Consider the following 26,664-nt stretch of genomic DNA (forward strand, 5'->3'; position numbering starts at 1 on the left):
TATCAAAGAACCGATTCGCCCTTCCACCTCCTCTCCACTTCTCTTCCTCATAACACCAATATTAGCTCTACTCCTAGCACTTACAATCTGAATCCCCCTTCCCCTCCCGTTCTCTCTTGCCGACCTAAATCTAGGCCTACTATTCCTTCTCGCCATATCAAGCCTAGCAGTTTACTCAATCCTGTGATCAGGATGAGCCTCAAACTCAAAGTACGCCTTAATCGGGGCCCTACGAGCAGTAGCACAAACCATTTCCTACGAGGTAACACTAGCTATCATCCTCCTGTCTGTAATTATATTAAGCGGGAATTACACCTTGAACACCCTTGCCACTACCCAAGAACCACTATACCTCATTTTTTCCTCCTGACCCCTCGCAATAATATGATATATCTCTACTCTTGCCGAAACAAACCGTGCCCCATTTGACCTCACAGAGGGAGAATCTGAACTAGTCTCAGGATTCAACGTAGAATATGCTGCAGGACCATTCGCCCTATTCTTTCTAGCTGAGTATGCAAACATCATACTAATAAACACATTAACCACCATCCTATTCCTAAGTCCAAGCTCACTCAACCTACCTCCAGAAGTATTTCCAGTGGTCCTAGCTACAAAAGTTTTACTCCTCTCCTCGGGCTTCTTATGAATCCGTGCCTCCTACCCACGATTCCGCTACGATCAGCTCATGCACCTACTCTGAAAAAACTTTCTACCCCTAACATTAGCATTATGCCTCTGACACACTAGCATACCAATCTGCTACGCAGGCCTGCCTCCTTATTTAAGAAAACATGTCCTAAGGAAATGTGCCTGAACATTAAAGGGTCACTATGATAAAGTGAACATAGAGGTATACCAGCCCTCTCATTTCCTAAGAAGCACTTAGAAAAGTAGGAGTCGAACCTACACAAAAGAGATCAAAACTCTTCATACTTCCATTATATTATTTCCTAGTAAGGTCAGCTAACAAAGCTATCGGGCCCATACCCCGAAAATGATGGTTTAACTCCTTCCCCTACTAATGAACCCCCATGCACAACTAATATCCTCTCTAAGCCTAATACTAGGAACCACCATCACCATCTCAAGCAGCCACTGAATAATAGCATGAACTGGACTAGAAATTAACACCCTCGCCATCATTCCCCTAATTTCGAAATCCCATCACCCACGAGCTGTTGAAGCAGCAATCAAATACTTTCTAGTCCAAGCAGCTGCCTCAGCATTAGTCCTCTTTTCGAGCATAACCAATGCCTGATTTACAGGCCAATGAGACATCACTCAACTAAATCACCCAACATCATCCCTCCTACTAACCGCAGCAATTGCAATAAAACTAGGACTGGTGCCATTCCATTTCTGATTCCCCGAAGTTCTTCAAGGCTCATCCCTAACTACAGCCCTTCTACTATCAACAGTAATAAAATTCCCACCAATCACTATTCTCTTCCTAACATCCCACTCTCTCAACCCAACACTGTTAGTCACCATGGCTATTACCTCAACCGCCTTAGGAGGTTGAATAGGCCTAAACCAAACACAAACCCGAAAAATTCTAGCCTTCTCATCAATTTCTCACCTTGGTTGAATGGCTATCATCATCATCTACAACCCCAAACTTACACTACTAACTTTCTACCTGTACTCCCTAATAACTACCACCGTATTCCTTACCCTCAATGTAACAAAAACCCTGAACCTGCCAACACTAATAACCTCTTGAACAAAAACCCCCATACTAAACGCAACCCTCATACTCACTTACTCTCCCTAGCAGGCCTCCCCCCACTAACCGGTTTCTTACCCAAATGGCTTATCATTCAAGAACTTACCAAACAAGAAATAACCACAGCAGCCACAATCATCACTATACTCTCACTACTAGGACTATTCTTCTACCTCCGCCTCGCATACTACTCAACAATCACACTTCCCCCCAACACCACAAACCACATAAAACAATGGCACATTGATAAACCAACAATTACTCCAATTGCCGTACTTACCTCACTGTCTATCTCACTCTTACCTCTCTCCCCTATAATCCTTACCATGATCTAAGAAACTTAGGATAACACAAACCGAAGGCCTTCAAAGCCTTAAATAAGAGCTAAACCCTCTTAGTTTCTGCTAAGACCCGTAGGGCACTAACCTACATCTCCTGAATGCAACCCAGACGCTTTAATTAAGCTAGGGGGGGGCCTTACCTAGACGGGTGGGCCTCGATCCCACAAAATTCTAGTTAACAGCTAGATGCCCAAACCCACAGGCCTCCATCTACCAGACTCCGGTACACGATTAGTATACATCAATGAGCTTGCAACTCAACATGAATTTCACTACAGAGTCGATAAGAAGAGGAATCAAACCTCTGTAAAAAGGACTACAGCCTAACGCCTCAACACTCGGCCATCTTACCTGTGACCTTCATTAACCGATGATTATTCTCCACCAACCACAAAGACATTGGCACACTGTACCTAATTTTCGGCGCATGAGCTGGCATAGTTGGAACCGCACTCAGCCTACTTATCCGTGCAGAACTAGGCCAACCAGGAACACTCCTAGGAGACGACCAAATCTATAACGTAATCGTCACAGCCCATGCCTTCGTAATAATCTTCTTCATAGTAATACCAATCATAATTGGCGGATTTGGCAACTGACTAGTACCACTTATAATTGGTGCACCCGACATAGCATTCCACGCATAAACAACATAAGTTTCTGATTACTACCCCCCTCATTCCTGCTTCTTCTAGCCTCTTCTACAGTAGAAGCAGGAGCAGGCACAGGATGAACTGTATATCCACCACTCGCTGGCAACCTTGCCCATGCTGGGGCCTCAGTTGACCTGGCTATCTTCTCACTTCACCTAGCAGGTGTATCATCCATCTTAGGGGCAATCAACTTTATCACAACCGCCATCAACATAAAACCACCAGCCCTTTCACAATACCAAACACCCCTATTCGTTTGATCAGTCCTAATCACTGCCGTCCTGCTACTGCTCTCACTACCAGTCCTTGCTGCTGGCATCACTATGCTACTAACAGACCGAAATCTAAACACTACATTCTTCGACCCAGCTGGAGGAGGAGACCCTGTCTTATACCAACATCTATTTTGATTCTTTGGCCACCCAGAAGTTTACATTCTAATCCTACCTGGCTTTGGAATCATTTCACACGTAGTAGCATATTATGCAGGTAAAAAAGAGCCATTCGGCTACATAGGAATAGTATGAGCAATACTATCTATTGGATTCCTAGGCTTTATTGTCTGAGCCCACCACATATTTACCGTCGGAATAGACGTAGACACCCGAGCATATTTCACATCAGCTACCATAATCATTGCCATCCCAACAGGTATCAAAGTCTTTAGCTGACTAGCTACCCTACACGGAGGAACTATTAAATGAGACCCACCAATACTATGAGCCCTAGGCTTCATCTTCCTATTCACTATCGGTGGGTTAACAGGAATCGTCCTCGCAAACTCCTCACTAGATATTGCCCTACATGACACATACTATGTAGTAGCACACTTCCACTATGTCTTATCAATAGGAGCTGTATTTGCTATCCTAGCTGGATTCACCCACTGATTCCCACTATTTACCGGATACACCCTACACCCCACATGAGCTAAGGCCCACTTTGGAGTTATATTCACAGGCGTAAACCTAACCTTCTTCCCCCAGCACTTCCTAGGTCTAGCAGGTATGCCCCGACGATATTCGGACTACCCAGATGCCTACACTCTATGAAACACCATGTCATCCATCGGCTCGCTAATCTCAATAACAGCCGTTATCATACTAATATTTATCATCTGAGAAGCCTTTGCATCAAAACGAAAAGTCTCACAACCAGAATTAACCACCACCAACATCGAATGAATCCATGGCTGCCCACCTCCATACCACACCTTCGAAGAACCAGCCTTCGTCCAAGTACAAGAAAGGAAGGAGTCGAACCCTCACACGCTGGTTTCAAGCCAACCGCATTAAACCACTCATGCTTCTTTCTTATGAGATGTTAGTAAACTAATTACATAATCTTGTCAAGATTAAATCACAAGTGAAAACCCTGTACATCTCACGTGGCCAACCACTCACAATTCGGATTCCAAGACGCCTCATCCCCCATCATAGAAGAACTCGTAGAATTTCACGATCATGCTCTAATAGTCGCCCTAGCAATCTGTAGCCTGGTCCTCTATCTCTTAGCACTTATACTAATAGAAAAACTATCCTCAAACACCGTTGATGCTCAAGAAGTTGAACTGATCTGAACAATCCTACCAGCCATCGTCCTCATTCTACTTGCCCTACCGTCCCTCCAAATTCTATACATAATAGACGAAATTGACGAACCCGACCTAACCTTAAAAGCTATCGGCCATCAATGATACTGATCATACGAATACACAGACTTCAAAGATCTAACATTCGACTCATATATAATTCCTACAACAGAACTCCCACAAGGACACTTCCGACTACTAGAAGTAGACCACCGCGTTGTTATCCCTATAGAATCCCCCATCCGCATCATTATTACCGCTGACGACGTCCTACACTCATGAGCAGTCCCCTCATTAGGGGTAAAAACCGATGCTATTCCAGGACGACTAAACCAAACATCATTCATCACTACTCGACCAGGAGTATTCTACGGCCAATGCTCAGAAATCTGCGGAGCTAACCACAGCTATATGCCAATCGTAGTAGAATCTACTCCCCTCACACACTTCGAGAACTGATCCTCATTACTATCATCTTAATCATTAAGAAGCTATGTAACAGCACTAGCCTTTTAAGCTAGAGAAAGAGGACACACCCACCCCTCCTTAATGATATGCCACAGCTCAACCCTGCTCCCTGATTCTCCATCATACTGACGTCATGGTTAATCTTCTCCCTGATTATCCAACCCAAACTACTACACTTTACTACCACCAACCATCCTTCCAATAAGATTACAATAACCCTCAAAACCACCTCCTGAACTTGACCATGAACCTAAGCTTCTTCGACCAGTTTACAAGCCCGTGCCTCTTAGGAATCCCCCTAATCCTACTCTCAATACTATTCCCCGCCCTACTACTTCCAACACCAGGCAATCGATGGATCACTAACCGCCTTTCTACACTCCAACTATGATTTCTTCACCTAATCACTAAACAACTAATAATACCACTAAACAAAGCTGGACACAAATGAGCCCTAATCCTAACATCACTAATAATACTACTACTTATAATCAACCTGCTAGGACTACTTCCATATACCTTCACCCCCACAACACAACTATCCATAAACATAGCACTAGCCTTCCCACTTTGACTAGCCACCCTCCTCACAGGCTTACGAAACCAACCCTCAATTTCTCTAGGGCACCTACTACCAGAAGGAACCCCCACACTACTAATCCCCGCCCTAATCCTAATCGAAACTACTAGCCTACTCATCCGCCCGCTAGCACTAGGTGTTCGCCTCACAGCAAACCTTACAGCAGGACACCTGCTCATTCAACTTATCTCCACAGCCACCACAGCCCTTCTCCCTCTTATGCCCACAGTATCCATCCTAACCGCATCAATCCTATTACTGCTCACAATCCTAGAAGTAGCAGTAGCCATAATCCAAGCTTACGTCTTCGTCCTCTTATTAAGCCTGTACTTACAAGAAAACATCTAATGGCCCACCAAGCACACTCCTACCATATAGTAGACCCAAGCCCCTGACCCATCTTTGGGGCAATCGCTGCCCTACTCACTACCTCAGGATTAATCATATGATTCCACCACAACTCCTCACAACTCCTATCCCTAGGATTACTTTCCATGATTTTAGTCATGCTCCAATGATGACGAGACATCGTACGAGAAAGCACATTCCAAGGCCACCATACCCCCACAGTCCAAAAAGGCCTACGATACGGAATAATCCTCTTCATCACATCCGAAGCATTCTTCTTCCTAGGCTTCTTCTGAGCCTTCTTCCACTCCAGCTTAGTCCCCACTCCAGAACTAGGTGGACAGTGACCCCCAACCGGAATCAAACCCCTCAACCCTCTAGAAGTACCACTACTAAATACAGCCATCCTCCTAGCATCAGGTGTTACCGTAACATGAGCACACCACAGCATCACAGAAAGTAATCGAAAACAAGCAATCCACGCACTAACCCTAACAATTCTGCTAGGATTCTACTTTACAGCCCTACAAGCAACAGAATACTACGAAGCACCATTCTCAATCGCTGACGGTGTATACGGCTCAACTTTCTTCGTTGCAACAGGATTCCACGGACTCCATGTAATTATCGGGTCCTCCTTCCTATCAGTCTGCCTCTTACGATTAATTAAATTCCACTTTACATCTAACCACCACTTCGGATTCGAAGCTGCAGCCTGATACTGACACTTTGTAGACGTTATCTGATTATTCCTCTATATAACCATCTACTGATGAGGATCCTGCCTTTCTAGTATATACATTACAATTGACTTCCAATCTCTAAAATCTGGTGTAACCCCAGAGAAAGGCAATCAACATAATCACATTTATACTCACACTATCATTCATCCTAACCATCATCCTAACCTCACTAAACTTCTGGCTTGCCCAAACCAACCCAGACTCAGAAAAACTATCCCCATATGAGTGTGGCTTCGACCCCCTTGGATCTGCCCGACTCCCATTCTCAATCCGTTTCTTCCTCAGTAGCAATCCTATTCTTACTATTCGACCTAGAAATCGCACTCCTACTCCCACTCCCCTGAGCCATCCAACTTCAATCCCCCACCACAACCCTAACCTGAACCTCTGCCATCATCATTCTGCTTACCCTAGGACTAGCCTACGAATGAACTCAAGGAGGCCTAGAATGAGCAGAATAAATAGAAAGTTAGTCTAACTAAGACAGTTGATTTCGACTCAACAAATCATAATCTAACCTTATGACTTTCTTTATGACACTCTCACACCTAAGCTTCTACTCGGCCTTCACCCTAAGTGGCCTAGGCCTAGCATTCCACCGAACCCACCTAATCTCTGCCCTCCTATGCTTAGAAAGCATAATGCTATCCATGTACATCGCCCTATCAATCTGACCCATCCAAAACCAAGCACCATCCTTCGCCCTGATACCAGTACTCATACTCTCATTCTCAGCTTGCGAAGCAGGCACAGGCCTAGCAATATTAGTAGCCTCCACCCGAACTCATGGTTCCGACCACTTACACAACTTAAACCTCCTACAATGTTAAAAATTATCATTCCAACGATCATACTTCTCCCCACAGCCCTTATATCCCCCCAAAAGCTCCTATGGACAAACACTACCTCACATAGCCTCCTAATCGCTACTCTCAGTCTACATTGACTCCAACCAACTTACTACCCCCACAAAGATCTAACCCAATGAACCAGCATTGATCAAATCTCATCACCCCTACTGGTCTTATCTTGTTGACTACTACCCCTTATAATTATAGCTAGCCAAAACCACCTCCAACACGAACCACTTGTACGAAAACGAATCTTTATTGTAACACTCATCACAATCCAACCATTTATCCTTCTAGCATTTTCAGCCACAGAACTCATACTATTCTACATCTCATTCGAAGCAACCCTCATCCCCACCCTAATCTTAATTACACGATGAGGAAATCAACCAGAACGCCTAAGTGCAGGCATCTACCTCCTATTCTACACCCTCATCAGCTCCCTCCCACTACTAATCACAATCCTACACCTACATGCCCAAACCGGCACCTTACACCTAACAATATTAAAACTAGCCCACCCAACACTTACCAACTCCTGAACAGGCATGCTATCAGGCCTAGCCCTACTAATGGCATTTATAGTAAAAGCACCACTATACGGCCTTCATCTATGACTGCCAAAAGCCCACGTAGAGGCCCCAATCGCAGGATCTATACTACTTGCCGCACTACTCCTTAAATTAGGAGGGTACGGCATCATACGACTCACACTCCTAATAGGCCCCCTCTCTAACCAACTACACTACCCATTCCTCACTCTAGCCTTATGAGGAGCACTAATAACTAGCTCAATCTGCCTCCGCCAAACCGATTTAAAATCGCTCATCGCATACTCCTCCGTAAGCCACATAGGCCTAGTTATTGCTGCAGGCATAATCCAAACCCACTGATCATTTTCAGGAGCAATAATCCTCATAATCTCCCACGGCCTAACATCCTCAATACTATTCTGCCTAGCTAATACAAACTACGAACGTACCCACAGCCGAATCCTACTATTAACTCGAGGCCTCCAACCCCTCTTACCACTTATAGCAACCTGATGGCTCCTGGCTAACCTTACAAACATAGCACTACCACCCACAACAAACCTAATAGCTGAACTAACTATCATAATCGCACTATTCAACTGATCAGCCTTCACAATCATCCTAACCGGAACAGCAACACTACTAACTGCTTCATACACCCTATTTATATTACTAACAACCCAACGAGGAACCCTCCCAACCCACATTACATCTATCCAAAGCTCAAACACACGAGAGCACCTCCTAATAGTCCTTCACATCCTCCCCTTACTGCTCCTCATCCTAAAGCCAGAATTAATCTCCGGAACTCCTCTATGCAAGTATAGTTTCAACCCAAACATTAGACTGTGATTCTAAAAATAGAAGTTAAACTCTTCTTACCTGCCGAGGGGAGGTTCAACCAACAAGAACTGCTAACTCTTGTATCTGAGTCTAAAACCTCAGCCCCCTTACTTTTAAAGGATAAGAGCAATCCATTGGTCTTAGGAGCCACATATCTTGGTGCAAGTCCAAGTAAAAGTAATGGAGACAGCACTTCTCCTCAACACCTCTATACTCCTCACACTAACAATTATCCTCACCCCCACACTACTTCCACTACTGTCAAAAAACTTCCAAAACTCTCCAACCACCATCACGCGCACTGTTAAAACCGCCTTTATAACAAGTCTAGTACCAATAACACTCTACATGTACTCAGGCACAGAAAGTATCATCTCACACTGAGAATGAAAATTCCTTACAAACTTTAAAATTCCCATTAGCCTTAAAATAGACCAATACTCCATAATATTCTTCCCCATCGCACTATTTGTAACGTGATCTATCCTCCAATTCGCAACATGATACATAAGCTCCGAACCCCATGTCACAAAATTTTTCCTTTACCTCCTAATATTTCTAATCGCTATATTAACCCTAACCATCGCTAACAATATATTCCTACTATTCATTGGATGAGAAGGCGTCGGGATCATATCATTTTTGCTAATCGGCTGATGACAGGGACGAGCAGAAGCTAACACAGCTGCACTTCAAGCCGTGCTCTACAACCGTATCGGAGATATTGGCCTCATCCTAAGCATAGCATGACTCGCCTCAACAACAAACACCTGAGAAATACAACAAGCATTCTCCCCAACCCAGACCCCAACACTCCCCCTATTAGGCCTTATCCTCGCCGCCACAGGAAAATCAGCCCAATTCGGACTACATCCATGACTCCCAGCCGCCATAGAAGGTCCAACCCCAGTCTCCGCCCTACTCCACTCCAGCACTATAGTAGTAGCAGGAATTTTCCTACTCATCCGCACACACCCCATACTCACCAACAACCAAACTGCCCTCACCCTATGCCTGTGCTTAGGAGCCTTATCCACCTTATTCGCCGCCACATGCGCCCTTACACAAAATGACATCAAAAAAATTATTGCCTTCTCCACATCTAGCCAGCTCGGATTAATAATAGTAACAATTGGACTAGACCTTCCACAACTAGCCTTCCTCCACATTTCAACTCACGCCTTCTTTAAAGCTATACTATTTCTCTGCTCAGGATCAATCATCCACAGCCTCAACGGCGAACAAGACATCCGAAAAATAGGCAGTCTGCAAAAAATACTCCCAACAACTACATCCTGCCTGACTATTGGTAACCTTGCCCTAATAGGAACTCCATTCCTAGCAGGATTTTACTCAAAAGACCTCATCATCGAAAACCTAAACACCTCATACCTAAATACCTGAGCACTCCTTCTAACACTCCTCGCAACATCCTTCACTGCAACTTACAGCCTCCGCATAACCCTACTAGTTCAAACAGGATTTACCCGCGTATCCGCAATCACTCCAGTAAATGAAAACAACCCCGCTGTTACCAACCCTATCACCCGCCTTGCTCTAGGCAGCATCCTAGCTGGCCTACTCATTACATCCTACATCACACCCACAAAAACCCCTCCAATAACCATACCCACACTCACAAAAACCACAGCCATCATCATCACAGTCCTAGGCATCATCATAGCAATAGAACTCTCCAACCTAACCCACTCACTAACCCAGCCAAAACAAAATACGTACTTAAACTTTTCTGCCTCCCTAGGATACTTTAACCCCCTAATACACCGCACCAACTCCATAAAACTCCTAAACAGCGGACAAAAAATTGCTTCACACCTAATCGACCTGTCCTGATTCAAAAAATAGGACCCGAAGGGCTTGCAGATCTACAACTCATAGCCTCTAAAACCTCAACTACTATTCACACAGGATTAATCAAAACCTACCTAGGATCATTTGCCCTATCCATCCTCATTATCCTATCAACACAAAGACTCAAAATTAATGGCCCCCAATATCCGAAAATCCCACCCCCTACTAAAAATAATCAACAACTCCCTAATTGACCTACCCACCCCCTCAAACATCTCTGCTTGATGAAACTTTGGCTCACTCCTAGGCATCTGTCTTGCAACACAAATCCTAACAGGCCTCCTACTCGCTATACACTACACCGCAGACACAACTCTGGCCTTCTCATCCGTCGCACACACATGTCGAAATGTCCAGTACGGTTGATTAATCCGCAACCTACATGCAAACGGAGCCTCATTCTTCTTCATTTGCATCTACCTCCACATCGGACGAGGACTCTACTATGGCTCTTACCTCTACAAAGAAACCTGAAACACAGGAATCATCCTCCTACTCACACTCATAGCAACTGCCTTTGTAGGCTACGTCTTACCATGAGGACAAATATCATTCTGAGGTGCCACAGTCATTACCAACCTATTCTCAGCTATCCCCTACATTGGCCAAACCCTTGTAGAATGAGCCTGAGGTGGCTTCTCAGTAGACAACCCCACATTAACCCGATTCTTTGCCCTCCACTTCCTCCTCCCCTTTATAATTGCAGGTCTAACTTCTGGAGTGGCTTTTCTGATTCCTAACAACTCTTTGAAGAAAAACTGTTTTGTAGATGACACAGTATTCAGTGGCTGTCAATTTTTTTCATCTCTAATTGGCAAAAAACACAACAGCAGTTACTGTATCATCTTCTCAATTTGTGAAATTGAAAGCAATCTTCATTAATGTAAAAAGCAGCTGACAAGCTGGAAAAAACAGCTTTCCCATTCATTGCTGGTCTACCTTCATCTTGGTACACAGAAAATGTTGGCCCTAATCCTGGTCAGGATTGCTTTAAGTTTTATACTGGCACCGTTCCATTGCTTCCAGGGAAGTAACTTTTATGTCTGCCTAATATCATTTAATAATGATTTAAGTCCATCCTTATTAAATTTATCTGACCGTGTGTTAAATGCCTTCCTAGAAAATTAAAACTAAACCAGGTTTGAATAGCTTCCAATGAGAAGAATATGGTCGATTACACTTGATCATGTCTATTTTCCGCATATGGATAGTGCACTCTTTATGTAGTGGAGAGCATTAGACATGGGAAGAAAACAAGGTTCTTGTACTAATCATGAATCTTCGTAAAGAATTACACACACCAAAAAAAACCCCTGTTAGCCTAGAATACCTCCGCTTCCAGTGGCCAAGGGAGAGCACTCACATCCAGGGATGAAAAATTCCAGGTACCTCAATTAGCAGATAATTTTGAAACAACCCTTAATCTAGCAATCTTCATCTCATGTGACTGTAACAAAAGCCTTGCTCTCTGCTATAATTGTATATGCTTACCTGCTGCCTTCCTGAGGGATACACTGCTCAACATCCACTGAAAGAGAGGCCATAGCAGATACCGTTTCTGTCTCCTCCCTCTCTTGTTTCTGAGACTCAGCCAGAGCACAATCCACTGGCACAGAGTATGGCTCCACTGACTTCCAGTACTTGCCTAAGGAAAACACACATAATAATTTATGGGAATTTTAGCTAGCATGGTGGTACAAGCATAGTAATCACTTAGTTCAACACTGGGTGATTATAATTTAAAATCACTGCGGTGTAAGCAGTGCAGTTGAAATTTCAGACTGCAGTGAAGAGGTATATTTCTGAACCTAAGAATGCCAAGTTGGAAAGTGCTTTCATTCCAAGGGCTGTGTCACACCCTTCCCCAGAAGGTAATAAACTGGAGGAGTAACACACAGGCTAATGAACTCATACTGTCAGACAAGCTATTGGCTTTATCTACGCAAGGTGAAGGGAGTTCAGGGCAGGGTTAATACCTAGAAGCTCTGATATGGCAGACAGTTGATGCATATACAGCAAATGGGACTAGAAAAATGAACATTGTTGTACAAAGTGCTCACACAGCACTGTATTGAAAAGGAAAAAAGTCAGAAATGCCAGCTCGGACTGAAGTGATGTTGCCAGAACAATCAGGTTTGTTAGTCCTGGATGTTCTTTCTCCTCCAACCTCAGGGCGTATACTAGAACAATAATTTATTTAAAACTTTCATATATGAACTGGCTGCTGCTGGAAAGCTGCCAGATATCATAAGGAATAGAGCTTTCTGGTTTGCTGTGTAAAAACACAGCAGTGGATTAAAATCTTGAGTATTCTCAGCTTTCTGCGTGCAACAGAAGAGACAGTAAGAAGCTTCTCGAGCAACATAAATAATAATGGTAGGTCACTCATCATCAACATGTAAAATGGTCTGCTACTGCAGTCCTATTAAAAAACAGAGGTTGATTAGTGGTAACCAGGTGAACCAGTAAGAATTTACATATGTATTTCTTACAGTCCAGTAATCCACCAAGTACTCACTAATTGCCAGGTGGATGACACCTGGAAATTAGGAGCTTTGGGAAGGCTGGGAGCTCTGGACCAGAGCTTGTTCAGTGTTTAGCAAGAAGCTTCCAGCAGCTGCTGCAGAGGTTGGGTCAGGGTACTTATCTGGGAATTAGACGGAGGGTTTCAACAGCTGTGAAAGAGAGGGGATCAAGTAGGGGACTTTTCCAAGGGCTAAAAGGAGGATTTTGGCAGCTGGGCAGTGGACTGAGTCGAGGTGCTTATCCGGAGGGTAGCTGGAGGCTTTGACAGCTGGGAGACCAGGCCAGCGGTGGTGCTGCCTGTGCTGCACAAAGGCTGCTGAAAACTCCCTCTTTGGTAACACAGCTCTCAACACAGTTTCAGGCTTTTCGAAAGATGAACTTTTCCCTCCAGTGAGAAAGCAGCTGTCAATAAAGCCTGAAAATGTCTTTATTCAAAAACATCATTGCAAGATGAAAGCCCAAGTCAATGTGCTAGAACAACCAACGAGCATGGCCAGCATGTTTCTTTGAACTCTAATAGTGTGCACGTTTGAGTAGTTAGCAGAATCTTTAAATAACAGGGACCTTCTGGGGATAAAATGTAAAGTGTATTAAGTATCCTACAAAGTTGAGATTAAGTGTTAGGAGGTTGGCTTTGCTCCAAAAGCATGAAAGACACAGCTAAAAAGTTATGTACATAACAGTAGGCTCAATGATTGGAGCCTGGCAAATTTTATAAAAACAAGACAAAAATATTCTCTATTATTACTGTGCTCAGAGACCATATTCTCTATTCATTAAAAAATACACTAAAAACAAACAAAAAAGTTATATGAGCATTCCACAATGTTCTCACAGATCATATGTGCAAAAGTCAGTCTTTGCAATATACACCCAATTCAAACCCTATAATTTATGAGCTAAATGTTCGCAGAATGGGTGGGGTTTTTGTTGCAGAAACAGATGTGCAAGAAAATCAAATCTGTTGGCATGGGAATAATACCCCCTCTTGCCTATAAAAGAAATGAACCCATGTTCACTGCTGGAGTTTTCAAGGGCTCTTATTCATAAAATAAAATATTAGTAACCAGCTACCACTGTGCTGCTCTCCTGCAGCAACAATAAAACAGCATCAGTGAGGATTGCTACATCGCATTCGTTCATTCACACACAGGCTCACACACCAGCTGCCCCCTGAATCCTGACTTTCTTGTAACACTAAAACTCAGGGCCAATTCAAGCATATTAGTGGGCTCTCTGTGCCCATTCAACTGCCCTTCACTCCCAAGTGATCTGTGATTTTCCTTGTTTCCCTGCATTGAGAATTGTGTTATGAGGGGGGCTTCAGCGATGAAGAGGGAGAGCAGAGTCAGGCCAGGAAGCAGGTGGCAGCACCTATGCTGCAGTGGAGGGTCTTGGAGAAGGGCAGTGCATGGCAGGGTGTTTGTGGTTTGTGGGAGGAAATTTTAAAGCAGTCCCAATTAGGAATAGCATCCAGGTAGCAGCGTGTACCTCATGCAAAGAGGGCTTTCTGATGCTTGTGAAAAAGCAGTGGTAGATTTTTCTTTAAAGTCAGAAAGCTGTACCTTACAAACACAAGCAGAACAGCTTTATAAGCTTCTTTTTATAAAGAACAACATTTATGTGTTGTGCACAAAACATACGGGGCTTGCATGTCAGCTCAACCACAAGATTTGCAGACAAAGTCTTGTGGAACGGAGAGGCAATCACAGCATGCAGCTGCAAAGGAGCTTTGTTAGAAACCCTAGGTATGCTGTGGATTGACAATTAAATGAGCTCAAAAAGCATCTGCCTCAAACTGCTCACATCTCTGAAAATGTCATTTCTGCTGTGCTATACTGGAATGTGAAATTCTACCGGTCCTGTTACATTCATTGAGAAGAACTTGGTGGAGCTCAGGGGAAAGAATGAAGCATACTGCTGGTTTCATTCACACAAAACTTGAAGAGCAACCACGGCTTGCAAGAACAAACAATGAAACCAAATCAGTCTTCTAGGTATGCTTTGGCTTTCAGCATGAAAATGTGCTTAAGTCTCCCTCAAAGATTTGTGGGAGCACTGATTACTACCAGGAAATAATAAAAGTGAATGTTTCTGTCACTCTTACAGGCATTTGTAATTGCCTTTCACAGATAGATTTGGACATGCTGTACCATGGCTTGCTTGAAAAAAAACAGTTTGGGGGTGGTATGCAAGCTAGTGAACAGGATTGTTTAGAAATAGCATATTACATGGGTGTGGGAACTACTACTTCCAAATGTATTACATTTCCAAAGGAGCTTTGGATCACTGTCACAAACAAAACATTTATACAAATTCCATTCTAGTTAGAAAAAAGTTGTTTCCTCTCATTGTCTAAGTATTGTATCTTCAGTTTTTTGCAGCAAACACAGAGGAGGGCCTTTTTTTCTCTAAAATATTGCTAATATTCATTATCAAAGTTGGATCACAGAAATACAGACTCAGTATACATGCAAGCAATCATCCAAACAAATCAGGCCCTCTCAGTATCCCTCGAGGTGCTACCCCACAGCCTAATGCTTTTCAGCCTGCATAACTCTCTATAATATTCAACATGTACTTGCTTCTCTTAATTCCATCTAAATATGCATCCTCCATAAAGCTATACTAAACTTCCTCAATGCTCCTTTCCGTCATCCAAGCATATTCCTCTCTAATACTTGGTCTCTCTCCAGACAAAATGATGTATGCATATACTTTTAGGTAATAGCTGCAAGAAAAGACAGAATATTGTGGATAAATAACACCAAACCCTGGGCAGCCCCACTTACGTTTCAGAAGAACAACCCATTGGACTGCCGTGACTGTACCAGCTCAGTTCAAACCTAATCTTGTTCTGAACAAACAAAGTTAAGCCACTCTGCAGAGCTCCAAACTATGTTTTTAGAGACACGCTATATATTTCTTACTAAATCCATTCCTTCTTTCTGAACTGTCATCATTTGTGTGTATTTCTAGTAAGACACTATGCCTTTCTGGAGCCAGTATTAATTTTTTATTTTCTCAATTCACCCTTTTTTTTTTTCAGATGCATTTTCATTAAATATGTGTCTTATTTCAAACAGAATTACATATTCTTTCTTAATGTCTGTGGCCTGTATTCAGCTTTTTGTCCTTATTATCATTTGCAAATCTGCTCTACCTTGCATAGTACATGAGTTTCCTTAATTTGCTTAATTTCCTTCCAGATCATTAACACGGCATTTTAAGGAAGATACTAACTCATGAGCTACCCGAGGACATACCACCCAGCAAAAATGATTTACTGGAATTTATCATGTACAGCTGATTTACTTAGAGCATTTGCATATCTGGGTGACTACTGCATATGAAGGATGAATTATATACCTACAATGAATTTTATTTGTCACTTTACAGCTAAAATCAGATTAATTGCTGCATGATCAATGGATAATGCACGGTGTCCCTTTTAAAAACTGCATTTATTTTATAGAAATGAATCCCAATTATTTGTGATTCATCTAACATGAAGCAAAACATTTGTTATCCATTTGTTATTGTTAAGGAGCCAGCAAACAGTAGAAGTCAGGAAGCTCCCACTGCCTTGGTAAAATGGCAGAGAGCAGAAGATTAGAGAATTTAAGGGAAGTCTGCTCAGTTGGATTAAGGCAACTGACGGCAAAGAGAAAATTTTGCAGTGACACCAGAGCAAATGCCATAAAGCATCTGGGTAGTAAAGGGTTGGGGTCAGGGCACACAAGTGAAGAAATCAAGTACCCTCTGCACCAGAAACAGAATAAAACCGTGATTTGTTAGTGTTGTTCCATGGGTCAGTACCCATTTTGAGCTTTTTAACTCTGTCTCAAGCTCCTATACATCTCAAAGTCAGTACCTTGTACAGGGCTGCACAAATAGAATCCAAAGGAACTACTCGTTAGAGCTCTAATTTACCTGTCTGTTCCTGTCCCTCACTGACAAACACCTATTTCATACAAGCTGCTCTGGAATGGAAAGATTTGGGAATAGTCAGGAATCAGAAAGCTCTAAATAATTTCAATGAGTAAATTTTTTCAGGGCTAAATACATAGCAGAAACTAAGAGATGTCAAAGAAACAAAAATAAAAGCATGTATGTATATGTATATATATTAGACACAGCATGTTGGTTTATACATAAAACATGTGCCCGCTCTTTCCTTTGAAACAATAGTTTAATGACTATGACATTAATTAATAATAAAAAAATACCCCAAACCCACCAACCCAAACTGAGAAACATACTTTGAATTTCAGTGGTCTTTTTTAAAGAAGCTATTGCATTCATATTGGGGATTTGGTGCACAATATCTTCTGGGAGAGGCTCCAGCTGCAAGAAGAGAATAGAATAGAATAATATAAATTTTCAATAAGCCACAGGGAAGTAAAACAAACTGAAACAATCTAATCCTCAGGAAAAGCTCAGCCCAAGAACTGGTTAACGTTTTGCTGGTATCAGTTCTAAAAGTATAGCCGTGATTTTGTTTTCTGTTTTCCAGCCATGTAATTGAATTCCAAGGGGCTTTTCTATTGGCTGCAAGACTAATCTATGGAGTCTCTGAAGCAGGTGCATGTCTGTGTATTATTCATTAAAAAAATGCTAGTTATTTGTGTAATTTTTGTAGGTTCCTCACAAACCAAATTCCACTGCGTCTGTATACGCAGCTGGGCACTCCAAACAAAACCTTGCTGAAGCCACACTGGAACTGAAGTGTGCACTCTAGTATCTTTATTTTTCTGGTGTTATTACATCTAACCATCTTACACATTTTAGGATTTATAGGGGAAAACCATAAAACACAGCTGCTTTTACTAGCTTTGCATTAATTTCAAATAAAGTAGTAGATAAAAAATGGGTATGCAGATCAGAAGCAAGAGTTCTCTAAGTTAGTTTTTTATAGAGTCAGCTGCATTTTAATTAGCCAGTTTTAATTCTTTGAGTAGGGCTGCATCATACTAACTTAGCAGAAGGAAGTGTTCAGTTACTGCACAGTTATTTTTGCCCTGCAATGGACAGATATACCAAGCAAACTGTATTTTGAAATTCATCCACTTGTGCTTTTTTCTCCACCTTCCATACATTTTCTTCTAGAAAAAGGGTAAAAGATTGCTTGGGCTAAATGTCTCTTCTTGTACTGTAATAACTATATTCTCCTTGAACTATGCATAGAGTCCCGCCAGTTTTTCCGCTTCCCTGCATAGCCTGCTAAAGCTGCTGCCTGCGGAGCCAGGAGTAGCAACCGTGTCAAGGTAGACAAGGAAGAGCGATATCAATACCAATCTCTCTTCTCTAAAGCTAAGGAAGTTCGGTCATCGTTGACAGGAGACATCTGTACTGCAGACAAAACTCCCTTCTTAAGCATTGCCTGGGTCTACTTTAAACTAGGTCAAGTGAAGCCCACCCAAGGAGCTTCCTCTGTGAAGTTAATAGTTCAGTAGCCACCATATATTGTCCTCTGGGTTGCTACTGCTGCCTTGCTACCCACCAAGCAGATAAAATCAGCTTTGATCCAAGTACACAAAGTGGGAAGTAACTGCAATGTAGATACTCCCTTAGTGGTGCTATTTTAAGCAAGCTCAGCTACAAATCCCAGAACTTCTGGGATCTTACCATTATGATCAGCAGTGAATGCCTGTCAGTTATAAAGACATTGCAAATACCACCAGTCTTTTGGAGTCCCGGTAACTAAAATGAATAGGGCTGTTCATGTCATTATTTCCTTAGAATCCCATACGGGATTGCAGCTGGAAGATTTCCTTGTGGCTACAAACAATAGCACTATGTTGTTTTTTTTTTTTTTCAAATAGCATAAATCACTCCATTCTGGGCAGTACGCAAGTGTGCATAGAAGTGCTGGTAGGATCTGACTGGGTCCCAACTCTACTTGGTTACTGAGGAGGCCAAACTGCAAAGGAAGATTGTTGCTAATATGTACCATGGAACAGAATGAAGAGAACAATTACAATAAAAATAGTATTTGCAGATACATTTGCAACTCTTAAACCACATTTACTTCACGATCTTCATAGGTTACTCTATTTGGTAACTCTTGCAGGTACCTGCGGGAAAACTGCGTATTTATGAAAATGCCCACCAACTGATCAAGCTTCACGGGTTTTAGAACAATAATCTGTATAATAATCTTAATAATCCATACCTTGGGTTATGTAGATAAATAGCACTTGCTTTTATCACTTGTTATTTTCTGTTTAAAACAATCTATCCCTTGGCCAGGAAGAAGACAAAATCCTGAAGTTCTGTTTGGTTGTACCGGGTGCAGGAACACAGAAGGGGAAGTGAATGCTAGCTTAAGGTTCTGTTTTGAGAATTTCCTAATTCCTAAGGCTTTGACAAACAATTCACTCCCCTGAAGCAGGACAAAATAGCTCCAGGCTGTAACAGTAGGAATAATAGTACAAGGTATGGAATTGCCAGACTGCAAGATCTGAGAGCTGTGTCTTGTTTTGCCCTTTGAGTACCTTGAGATTCTTTCTGCAGACCTCTTGTACAAATTATTAAACTGGGAGCAACTCATGCAAAGATAGAGAAGATTTCCTATTAGAAGGTGAATACTTCAGCCTTCTTCAGAGCTGGATTTTTGCACAAGCCAAAATATTGCCTTGATTTTTCCTAATATATCGATGACACCTCTTTATTTATTAGAACAGAAGTAAATTGTTTAATGAGTAGGCTACATTTGAATATTAGACATATCAGATGAATATTTAGAAATGGCATGTGTGTTTTTAGAAATCAGGATAAGATGAAGAATTATTAAAGAAAAGAAGAAAAAGTGTCAGATATCCAACAATTATCCCAATCATTACTCCATCTGTTAGCTCTACTAAGAGATCTGCAGGTGATGTGAATATAACAGTCATGTTTCATCATTTCCTTAAGAATTTTTTTCCACAAAAGTTTCGTGTTGTATCCCAAGCTCAGCTTCTGCTCTGGAGCTATTCTGCCTCCTGCTCTTAGGGATAGCCAGGCAGAACTTGGATCCTCTTCCATATCAGGGAAACCTTATCAGGCTCTAGAAGTAAGTTCATTACATCATGTACCCTGTTCAGCCCAAATGCAGTACTGTTACAAAAACACTGTAGAAACAAAGCCGGTGGGTTATGGCAGCCATTTCTATACACTTTGAAATGAGACTGTCTGCATTCGAAAGAATGATTTCTGTTGGCAGCTATCCACTGGTTGGATACAAGTGTATAGACATAGGGGTGTCCCTGGAAAATATCAGCAGTTAGACCCAACAGTGAACAAAAGAAATTACTCTACACCTGGCATTTATGGCACCATCACCTTCCCTCCTACACTTATTGGCATTCAGGTCATGAAGTCTATTAAATCTGGAGGCTAACAGACAGGAAGCTGAAAAGAGCACTGGAAATACACTGTCAGGAAAGAAATCTTTCAGAGAAGAACAGCTCAAGTCAGTGCAGAAATAACCAAACCACTGGAGAGACAGTTTGGACCAGACACAAAGGGTCACATTTTCAAAGCTTTTACATGGCTGAATTGGGCTTTTGTGCCCAAAGTAGCAGATGAAAGTAGAAACTGTGTCCACTAATCATTTTCGAAGTAGGAAAAACAATGTAAATGGGCAAAAATCACTTGGGCTGCCAAAGTCTGCCAGAGGCATATCAACAAATGTTTGAAGAAGGAATTAGTGATGGAAATTTCATGTGCCCAGAAGGTGATCTGAAATGATCCTTGGGAACGTGGAGAGAATCTGAAACTACAGCACCCTGTACTGAGCTGGGAAATCTAGAAAATCCAGCAATATCTGTATTGTCCTCAGCACTGTCACGTTTTAAAGCACCAAAATTAGCTTCAGTGAAGATTGTTGCAGAGTGCAGTTAGAGATAACTGAAAAGCGAGTCAATTGCAAGCATAATGTAAGGAGCATGGAGAGTCCTGACCGAAGCAGAGGAAGGGGAGAAGGCGGGCAGGCTCCACAGGGATGCCTAGGCTGCAGGAGGAAGTGCTACAACCTCCCTTTCCCAGATAAACTGTGCAAGAAGCACATCAGCACCAAGACTGGGCTTTGTTGCTCTTAGGGTTGCCTATGATTACAGAGGACAACATTCAAAGATCTCACAGGTCCTCTGTGTTCTTATGTTAGCAATCTTGTCAAAATTTCTGCATTCTCTGTTTATATATAAGCACTTTAGGCAGGTATTTTTGTGATCCACTGTTACAATGCTGTACATAAACGAGTCATTTTTCAGTAGAGAATAGGTTCAAAGACACAAAGGATCATTAGCACCTATCAGTCCCAGAAAAAACAAGGGATGCCTTGGAAATACGGAACTTTGGAATCAGAATATTCTCTGTTTCCTTGGCCAAACCACTTCCTGACTAGCACTGCCCACCTTGGGGGCTTTGATGTCACCATGCTGACCTCTGGCACATACATTGCTCCAGTTTCCTGCTCCACCTAATTCTCTATTTCTGGGCCAATTTCTGGACTCCGGGTTTTTGCACACAACAGTTGACAGGTGGCTTAGACTCAGGGTTAATTATTTTCTAGTACTATACTTAGATTTACAATGAGGATGTGAGATTGTGACCAAGTTTACCATGCAATTTAAAACTGATCTCAGGCCATATTCACTTCCATGAATATTTCCATTTTGGAGAGAGAAATGCTTACCTGTTCTGGCAAATAACCCCTTTTTAACGCAGTCCAGGCCCTCTTGGCAGAGCTCACTGCCTAGCTGGCAAGCGGCCCCAGATTCACACTGAATTCCACAAAGGAGAAAAATGCCAACTTTTCATCATCAGCAGGAAAGCTGCAGAGTATGAGCTTTCCACTTAAATTACCATCCCCTCCTAAATGCCAGCTCAACAGATTGCAAGAAAGAAGCACATACTTCACACTCTGCAAGAAAATTGTCCAGTATAAGTTTTCAAGCATGCTTGGGAGCCAACCAATCACAATGTTTTGTCAAATTCTGCTTCAGACTGAAATTCAAGCCAGAAGAATATTTACTAGAAGATGTTAAATTTAGTCACTTAGAAATGTTTTTGCACTTAGGGCCAAATTCAGCCTTGGCTGCCACAGTCAATGAGAGCAGACATGCATCCTCTGTGTGCCTTTGTTGCAGGGTCCCGCTGGGCAGAGCACACTGTGGACTGCACTTCTCTGTTTCCTCTATGCAAAGAAGAGCACGACCCTGTCTGTGACTAATTATCACTTGTTATAGACCACAGCAAACTGCTGTATCATGTTGAGCTAAGAGACACTGCCCAAACCTGTAGACAGGTCGGAGGGACCATGATGTTAGACTGACTTCTATGTCCCATGGAAATATCCCACCTGGCTGCTTGAAAAGGGATGGGATAAAGGAAGAACCAAATCCTTAGTTTTTGACTCAAAGTGTTGTGTGCTTGAAGGAATACTTCCTCATTCTCTCTGGCTACAGAAGAACCCCCAACTGAACGCAGTTATGTTGGAAATAAGCTGCAGGATTTAGGATACTGAACTCAAGGAAAGTTTATCCCTGAGGGCTTTTTAAATCCAAGTAGTGCCTCTTCAAAAGTAATCTGGAGGAAAGAAACCAGAACCTATCCTTGTATGTATAGAGTAGCCTTACTCACCACCACCTGGCACTGAAAGGCATAGCAGAGGTCTTTACAGCAATGAAGCTAGGACGGACAAAATAGCATGGAATTTCCATTCTCCATAACAAAGATTTTGGGGAAAAATCTCAATATTCAACCCAATATTCACACACTTCTTGGAACAACATACAAATCTTAACATTTAATGGTTTTCTTAATTGAAGTAATATATATATCTATATATGCTTTAAAAGTAAGTATTTGAAACTATACAAACAATCTGTGAAAAATTGTAGAATCATTTAGAGTACCACAACAAATGAGAGAATTGAATTTTAAGCACAAGAATATATGATCATCACAGAAATGCTTAGGTTTAAAAGCAATGTCTCTTTTCTAATTATCTGAATCCACCATTTCCTTTGTTTTGACAGATGCTCTTTTAATGGACAAGTTTTGTAGTCATGTCAAGAAAATTCAGGGATATTTTAAAGCAACTGATGCTCATCCTGCCTTTTTACCTGCCAGAAGGATTTCCATGTTTTCATTTTGGATTTCAAGGGAATCCAGCTGCTTAATCTCTTCTCACCTCTTAGGAAGATTTCCTTCCAAAGAGATAACCTATAGTGCTCCTAATTAGCTCTGCAAATGGTCAAATGGATTTTTCTCAAAGTGACATGGAAATTTTCTGCTTGTACACGGAAGTACAGACAAGAAAACCTGAGATCTCGAAATCTTTTTTTAAAAATATTTTAATATATAAACTTTCTAATTAATAATGTTGTCTTTATAACATTTATCCTTACCTTTACCTCTATAATTTCCTTTTTAGTTTTCTCATCATTTAAGGAGGGATTCACACAACCAAACTAGACTGAGCCATTTCAGATACTATAGGGGGTCTTGCCTGATCTAGAGTTGCCACTCAGAAAAGGTGTGGATCTCCTCTAAATTCTGTGTTAGATCTACCAGTCCTGGGCCAATGTCCTGGATACCCTAAGGTACCTAAAAAGGCACGAGGCACCTCTGTTTAGGGAACTGGGTCTTAGAAAGAAACAACAATAGCAGTACCTCCAGTCAGAGAAAATCAACAATTATGATCCCATTTGTGTTTCTGTCAAAATTTGAAATGATTGTTCAAAAGTACTTCTGCAGAGAAATTCAAAAGTATTGACCACACATAGATAGGGCTGATAGCTCATTTAAATTCTGAGCTCTCCCAAGAAAAAGAGACCTTTTGAATAGTTTTTTTTGGTTAGTCTTCAAAATCAACAACTGTATGCAGGAATTTCCTGTGCCATGCTCAAATTATTTAAAGAAGATTAACTTGACAGTGTATTCTTTTCCTAGTGGCTCCATTTGCATTTGCTAAGAGAAGAATAAAAAGTTTTCTTGCTAACAGATCACTGTACTACAGGCCACATACATATAACTAAGAGCAAAATATATCTATTTTGGATGTCAACCTATTTTACTTCTCAGTGTTCGGAGACAAACAAGAAAAGAAAACATTTTTCACTCGTAAGTTTGATGTTACCTCTACATATCAAACCAGCTCTCCATGACAGCTGGAAATTGTGGCTAGTTTTACAATTACTCTTTTTTTAAAAACATTATTCTGCTGGTAATAGAACATATGAAGCAGTGAATTTCTGTATTGACAAGTCGTGGCCAAAAGCAACAGAAGAAAAGAAAAAGTTTTAAAAAAATCCTACAAAATGTTTATGAATTCTAATCCTCAGCACATGAATAAATACATCTGACAAACTGCAGAGTACCTTACAAAGGCCTTTCCCAACCTTTCTAATTTGAGTTCAATTACATGTGTAGCATTTAGAAACTAAAGTTCATCCTGCCAATGTTTTTAAACTAGAGTTGCACTACATACCATTATTTGTAAAAGTGAAGGGCAGATAATAAGTTATAATTATCCTATTAATCACCTGCAAAGAATTGCATTCAAGGAAGAATGCATCCTCAAATTACAATAATTGGTTGTTTGAAGAAAAATATTGTTTTCTGTCCTTGGCAGAAACACGCTTGGAGTTTGCTGTGCACGTTCATGAATATTATGCTGAAATCAAGCAATGTATATGCTATCAGCCATGTGGTGTAGATTGCCGTAAATCTATAGATGTCAACAGATGTGCTGATTTCTAACTGCTAACTAGGTATCAGACTTCCTCATTAGTGTCTGCTCCTCGGCAACACCTTTGCTTATTCTTTTAAGCAAACATCAGTTTCTTGTGGTAGTGTTGGTAACAACATCCTCTCTGGAGTATTTTTCTCTTAGCAGCCACAGCATATTTTCTCTTTGAAATTCTGCTGCACCAGACCATTTAATGCATGTCCCTGAAGCTGTGAGTAAGAGCACATGAGAATAATGCTTATTGCATGAGATGTTTCAAGTTATTAATAATCATGTTCTTTTACAACTGAATTAAAAATGGCTGCATGGTTATGTTTGTCTTAATTCTCAGTTATTGAATTTCTGTCTCTCCTGAAATTTGCTTTGCTATATTTTTCAAACAGACAGACTCACAATTTATCTAATTTCCCGGTCTCTAGTTATTCTAAAATAAAATGGAAGAAGTCTCTGTTCCACTACACTTATCCCATTCCTTTTTCTCACAGTTGGTATTTTTTCTCAGATAATGGCTAGTCAGTGACAGCAGAAACAGCAGTTGGGTGTGATACAGTGTTAAAACAAAATGAGGCGGTTTTCATAAATGGGTAGCACCACCAAATGGTCATAACTGGATAGAGGGACCCAGGCACCTACACGGAAGAAGACACATCATATCACCAGCATTGTACCATTTGCATTAGTTCCACAAGGGTGCAAATTTCAGAGAATGGGTTTAGAAAGGCTATGAAAAGCCACTGATGTTATGAGATACTACTGCAGGGAAGATGATGACAGAGAATATCAATGAGAGTGCCCTGGAATGGTAGCTGATCAGGAAGGCAATGCTGCATTCCCTAAGATTGTCAAATGCCTCAAGCTAGGTTTTGTAATCCATATTTCAGCACCTAAATAAAAGGACCAACACTGAGCTGAACATCTATTTCAATAGTGCATGTCACCACACTGGAAAACCCTCCTTATGGGACTTGTCAAAGGTGATAGTAGATAAAACCCAATGAAAGCTTTTTCTTTTTTGTGGACATGTCTACTTCTTTACATTTCTGAGAATATATTTGAAAAGCTATCACTTTATTCATTGCATGTATAATGTAAAAAAAGATAAGTGTAAAAATATTTTTCTCAATGGGTCATAAAGATAAAAAGCAAAGGTTAAAAAGAACATTTAGAAAATCCTTCTATCCAATATCCATCAGAAGACACATTACTTCACATATATTCACATAGGTATGAAGTCTTAAAGTGGAAGGGAACTGGCAGACTAGCTTGATGTTTGGCACTCATACATTTGATTGGAGAGATTATATAGCTGTTACCACTTTCCCTGGGGAAAAAAAAAAGTAACACACTTCACTTTATAATAAGATCTTGCAAAATTCACAATTTATGATAAAGGCTTTTGCCCTTTCATAAATGATTTTGACTGCACCTTCAGCAAGCTTATTTTCCTTCTCACCATATTTGTAGGAGAAATGATATTGTCTAGTGGACAGCAAAACCAATTTTCACTAATACGAATGCTTATCTTGTGTTTGTTTACATAAATAGCATGTACTCATATTTACTTTGTCTGATAGTCCACTCTCAAAAGTTTTTAAATAATATATAGAGAGTTTGACAAATCTTGGACACTTCATTTAAATTACACACAGATCAACCTGAATCTTACTTTATAACTTAAAAAAATTTTTTTGAAGTCTTGGACACATTTTTATTAATGTTCTTCAATTTCAAAAGCCTCTGAAATATATTCTTTCACATGCCAGTTGAAGTGTCAAAATACTGCAAAAGATGTGGTTTTGCAATATCCAGTTCCTAAGACTACCAGATACCTTGCAAAAGCCATTTT

At 41.2% G+C, this 26,664-nt stretch overlaps 1 protein-coding gene across 1 annotated transcript in view; it reads right to left on the reverse strand.

Moving 5' to 3' along the window:
- The window catches only part of HDAC9 (histone deacetylase 9), a gene marked incomplete at its 3' end in the record, with an annotated part of 290,855 nt that overhangs the window by 8,348 nt on the left and 255,843 nt on the right, over positions 1-26,664 (reverse strand). The window contains exons 26-27 of the mRNA XM_082329553.1: positions 17,341-17,425; positions 12,044-12,197 (exon numbers count right to left, since the gene is read on the reverse strand). Of these exons, the coding sequence (XP_082185679.1) occupies positions 12,044-12,197; positions 17,341-17,425 (239 nt within the window). The remainder of the gene's footprint in view (positions 1-12,043; positions 12,198-17,340; positions 17,426-26,664) is intronic.

This window comes from Platalea leucorodia (assembly GCF_965183815.1).
Source record: "Platalea leucorodia genome assembly, chromosome: 1".
NCBI classification, from domain to species: domain Eukaryota; kingdom Metazoa; phylum Chordata; class Aves; order Pelecaniformes; family Threskiornithidae; genus Platalea; species Platalea leucorodia.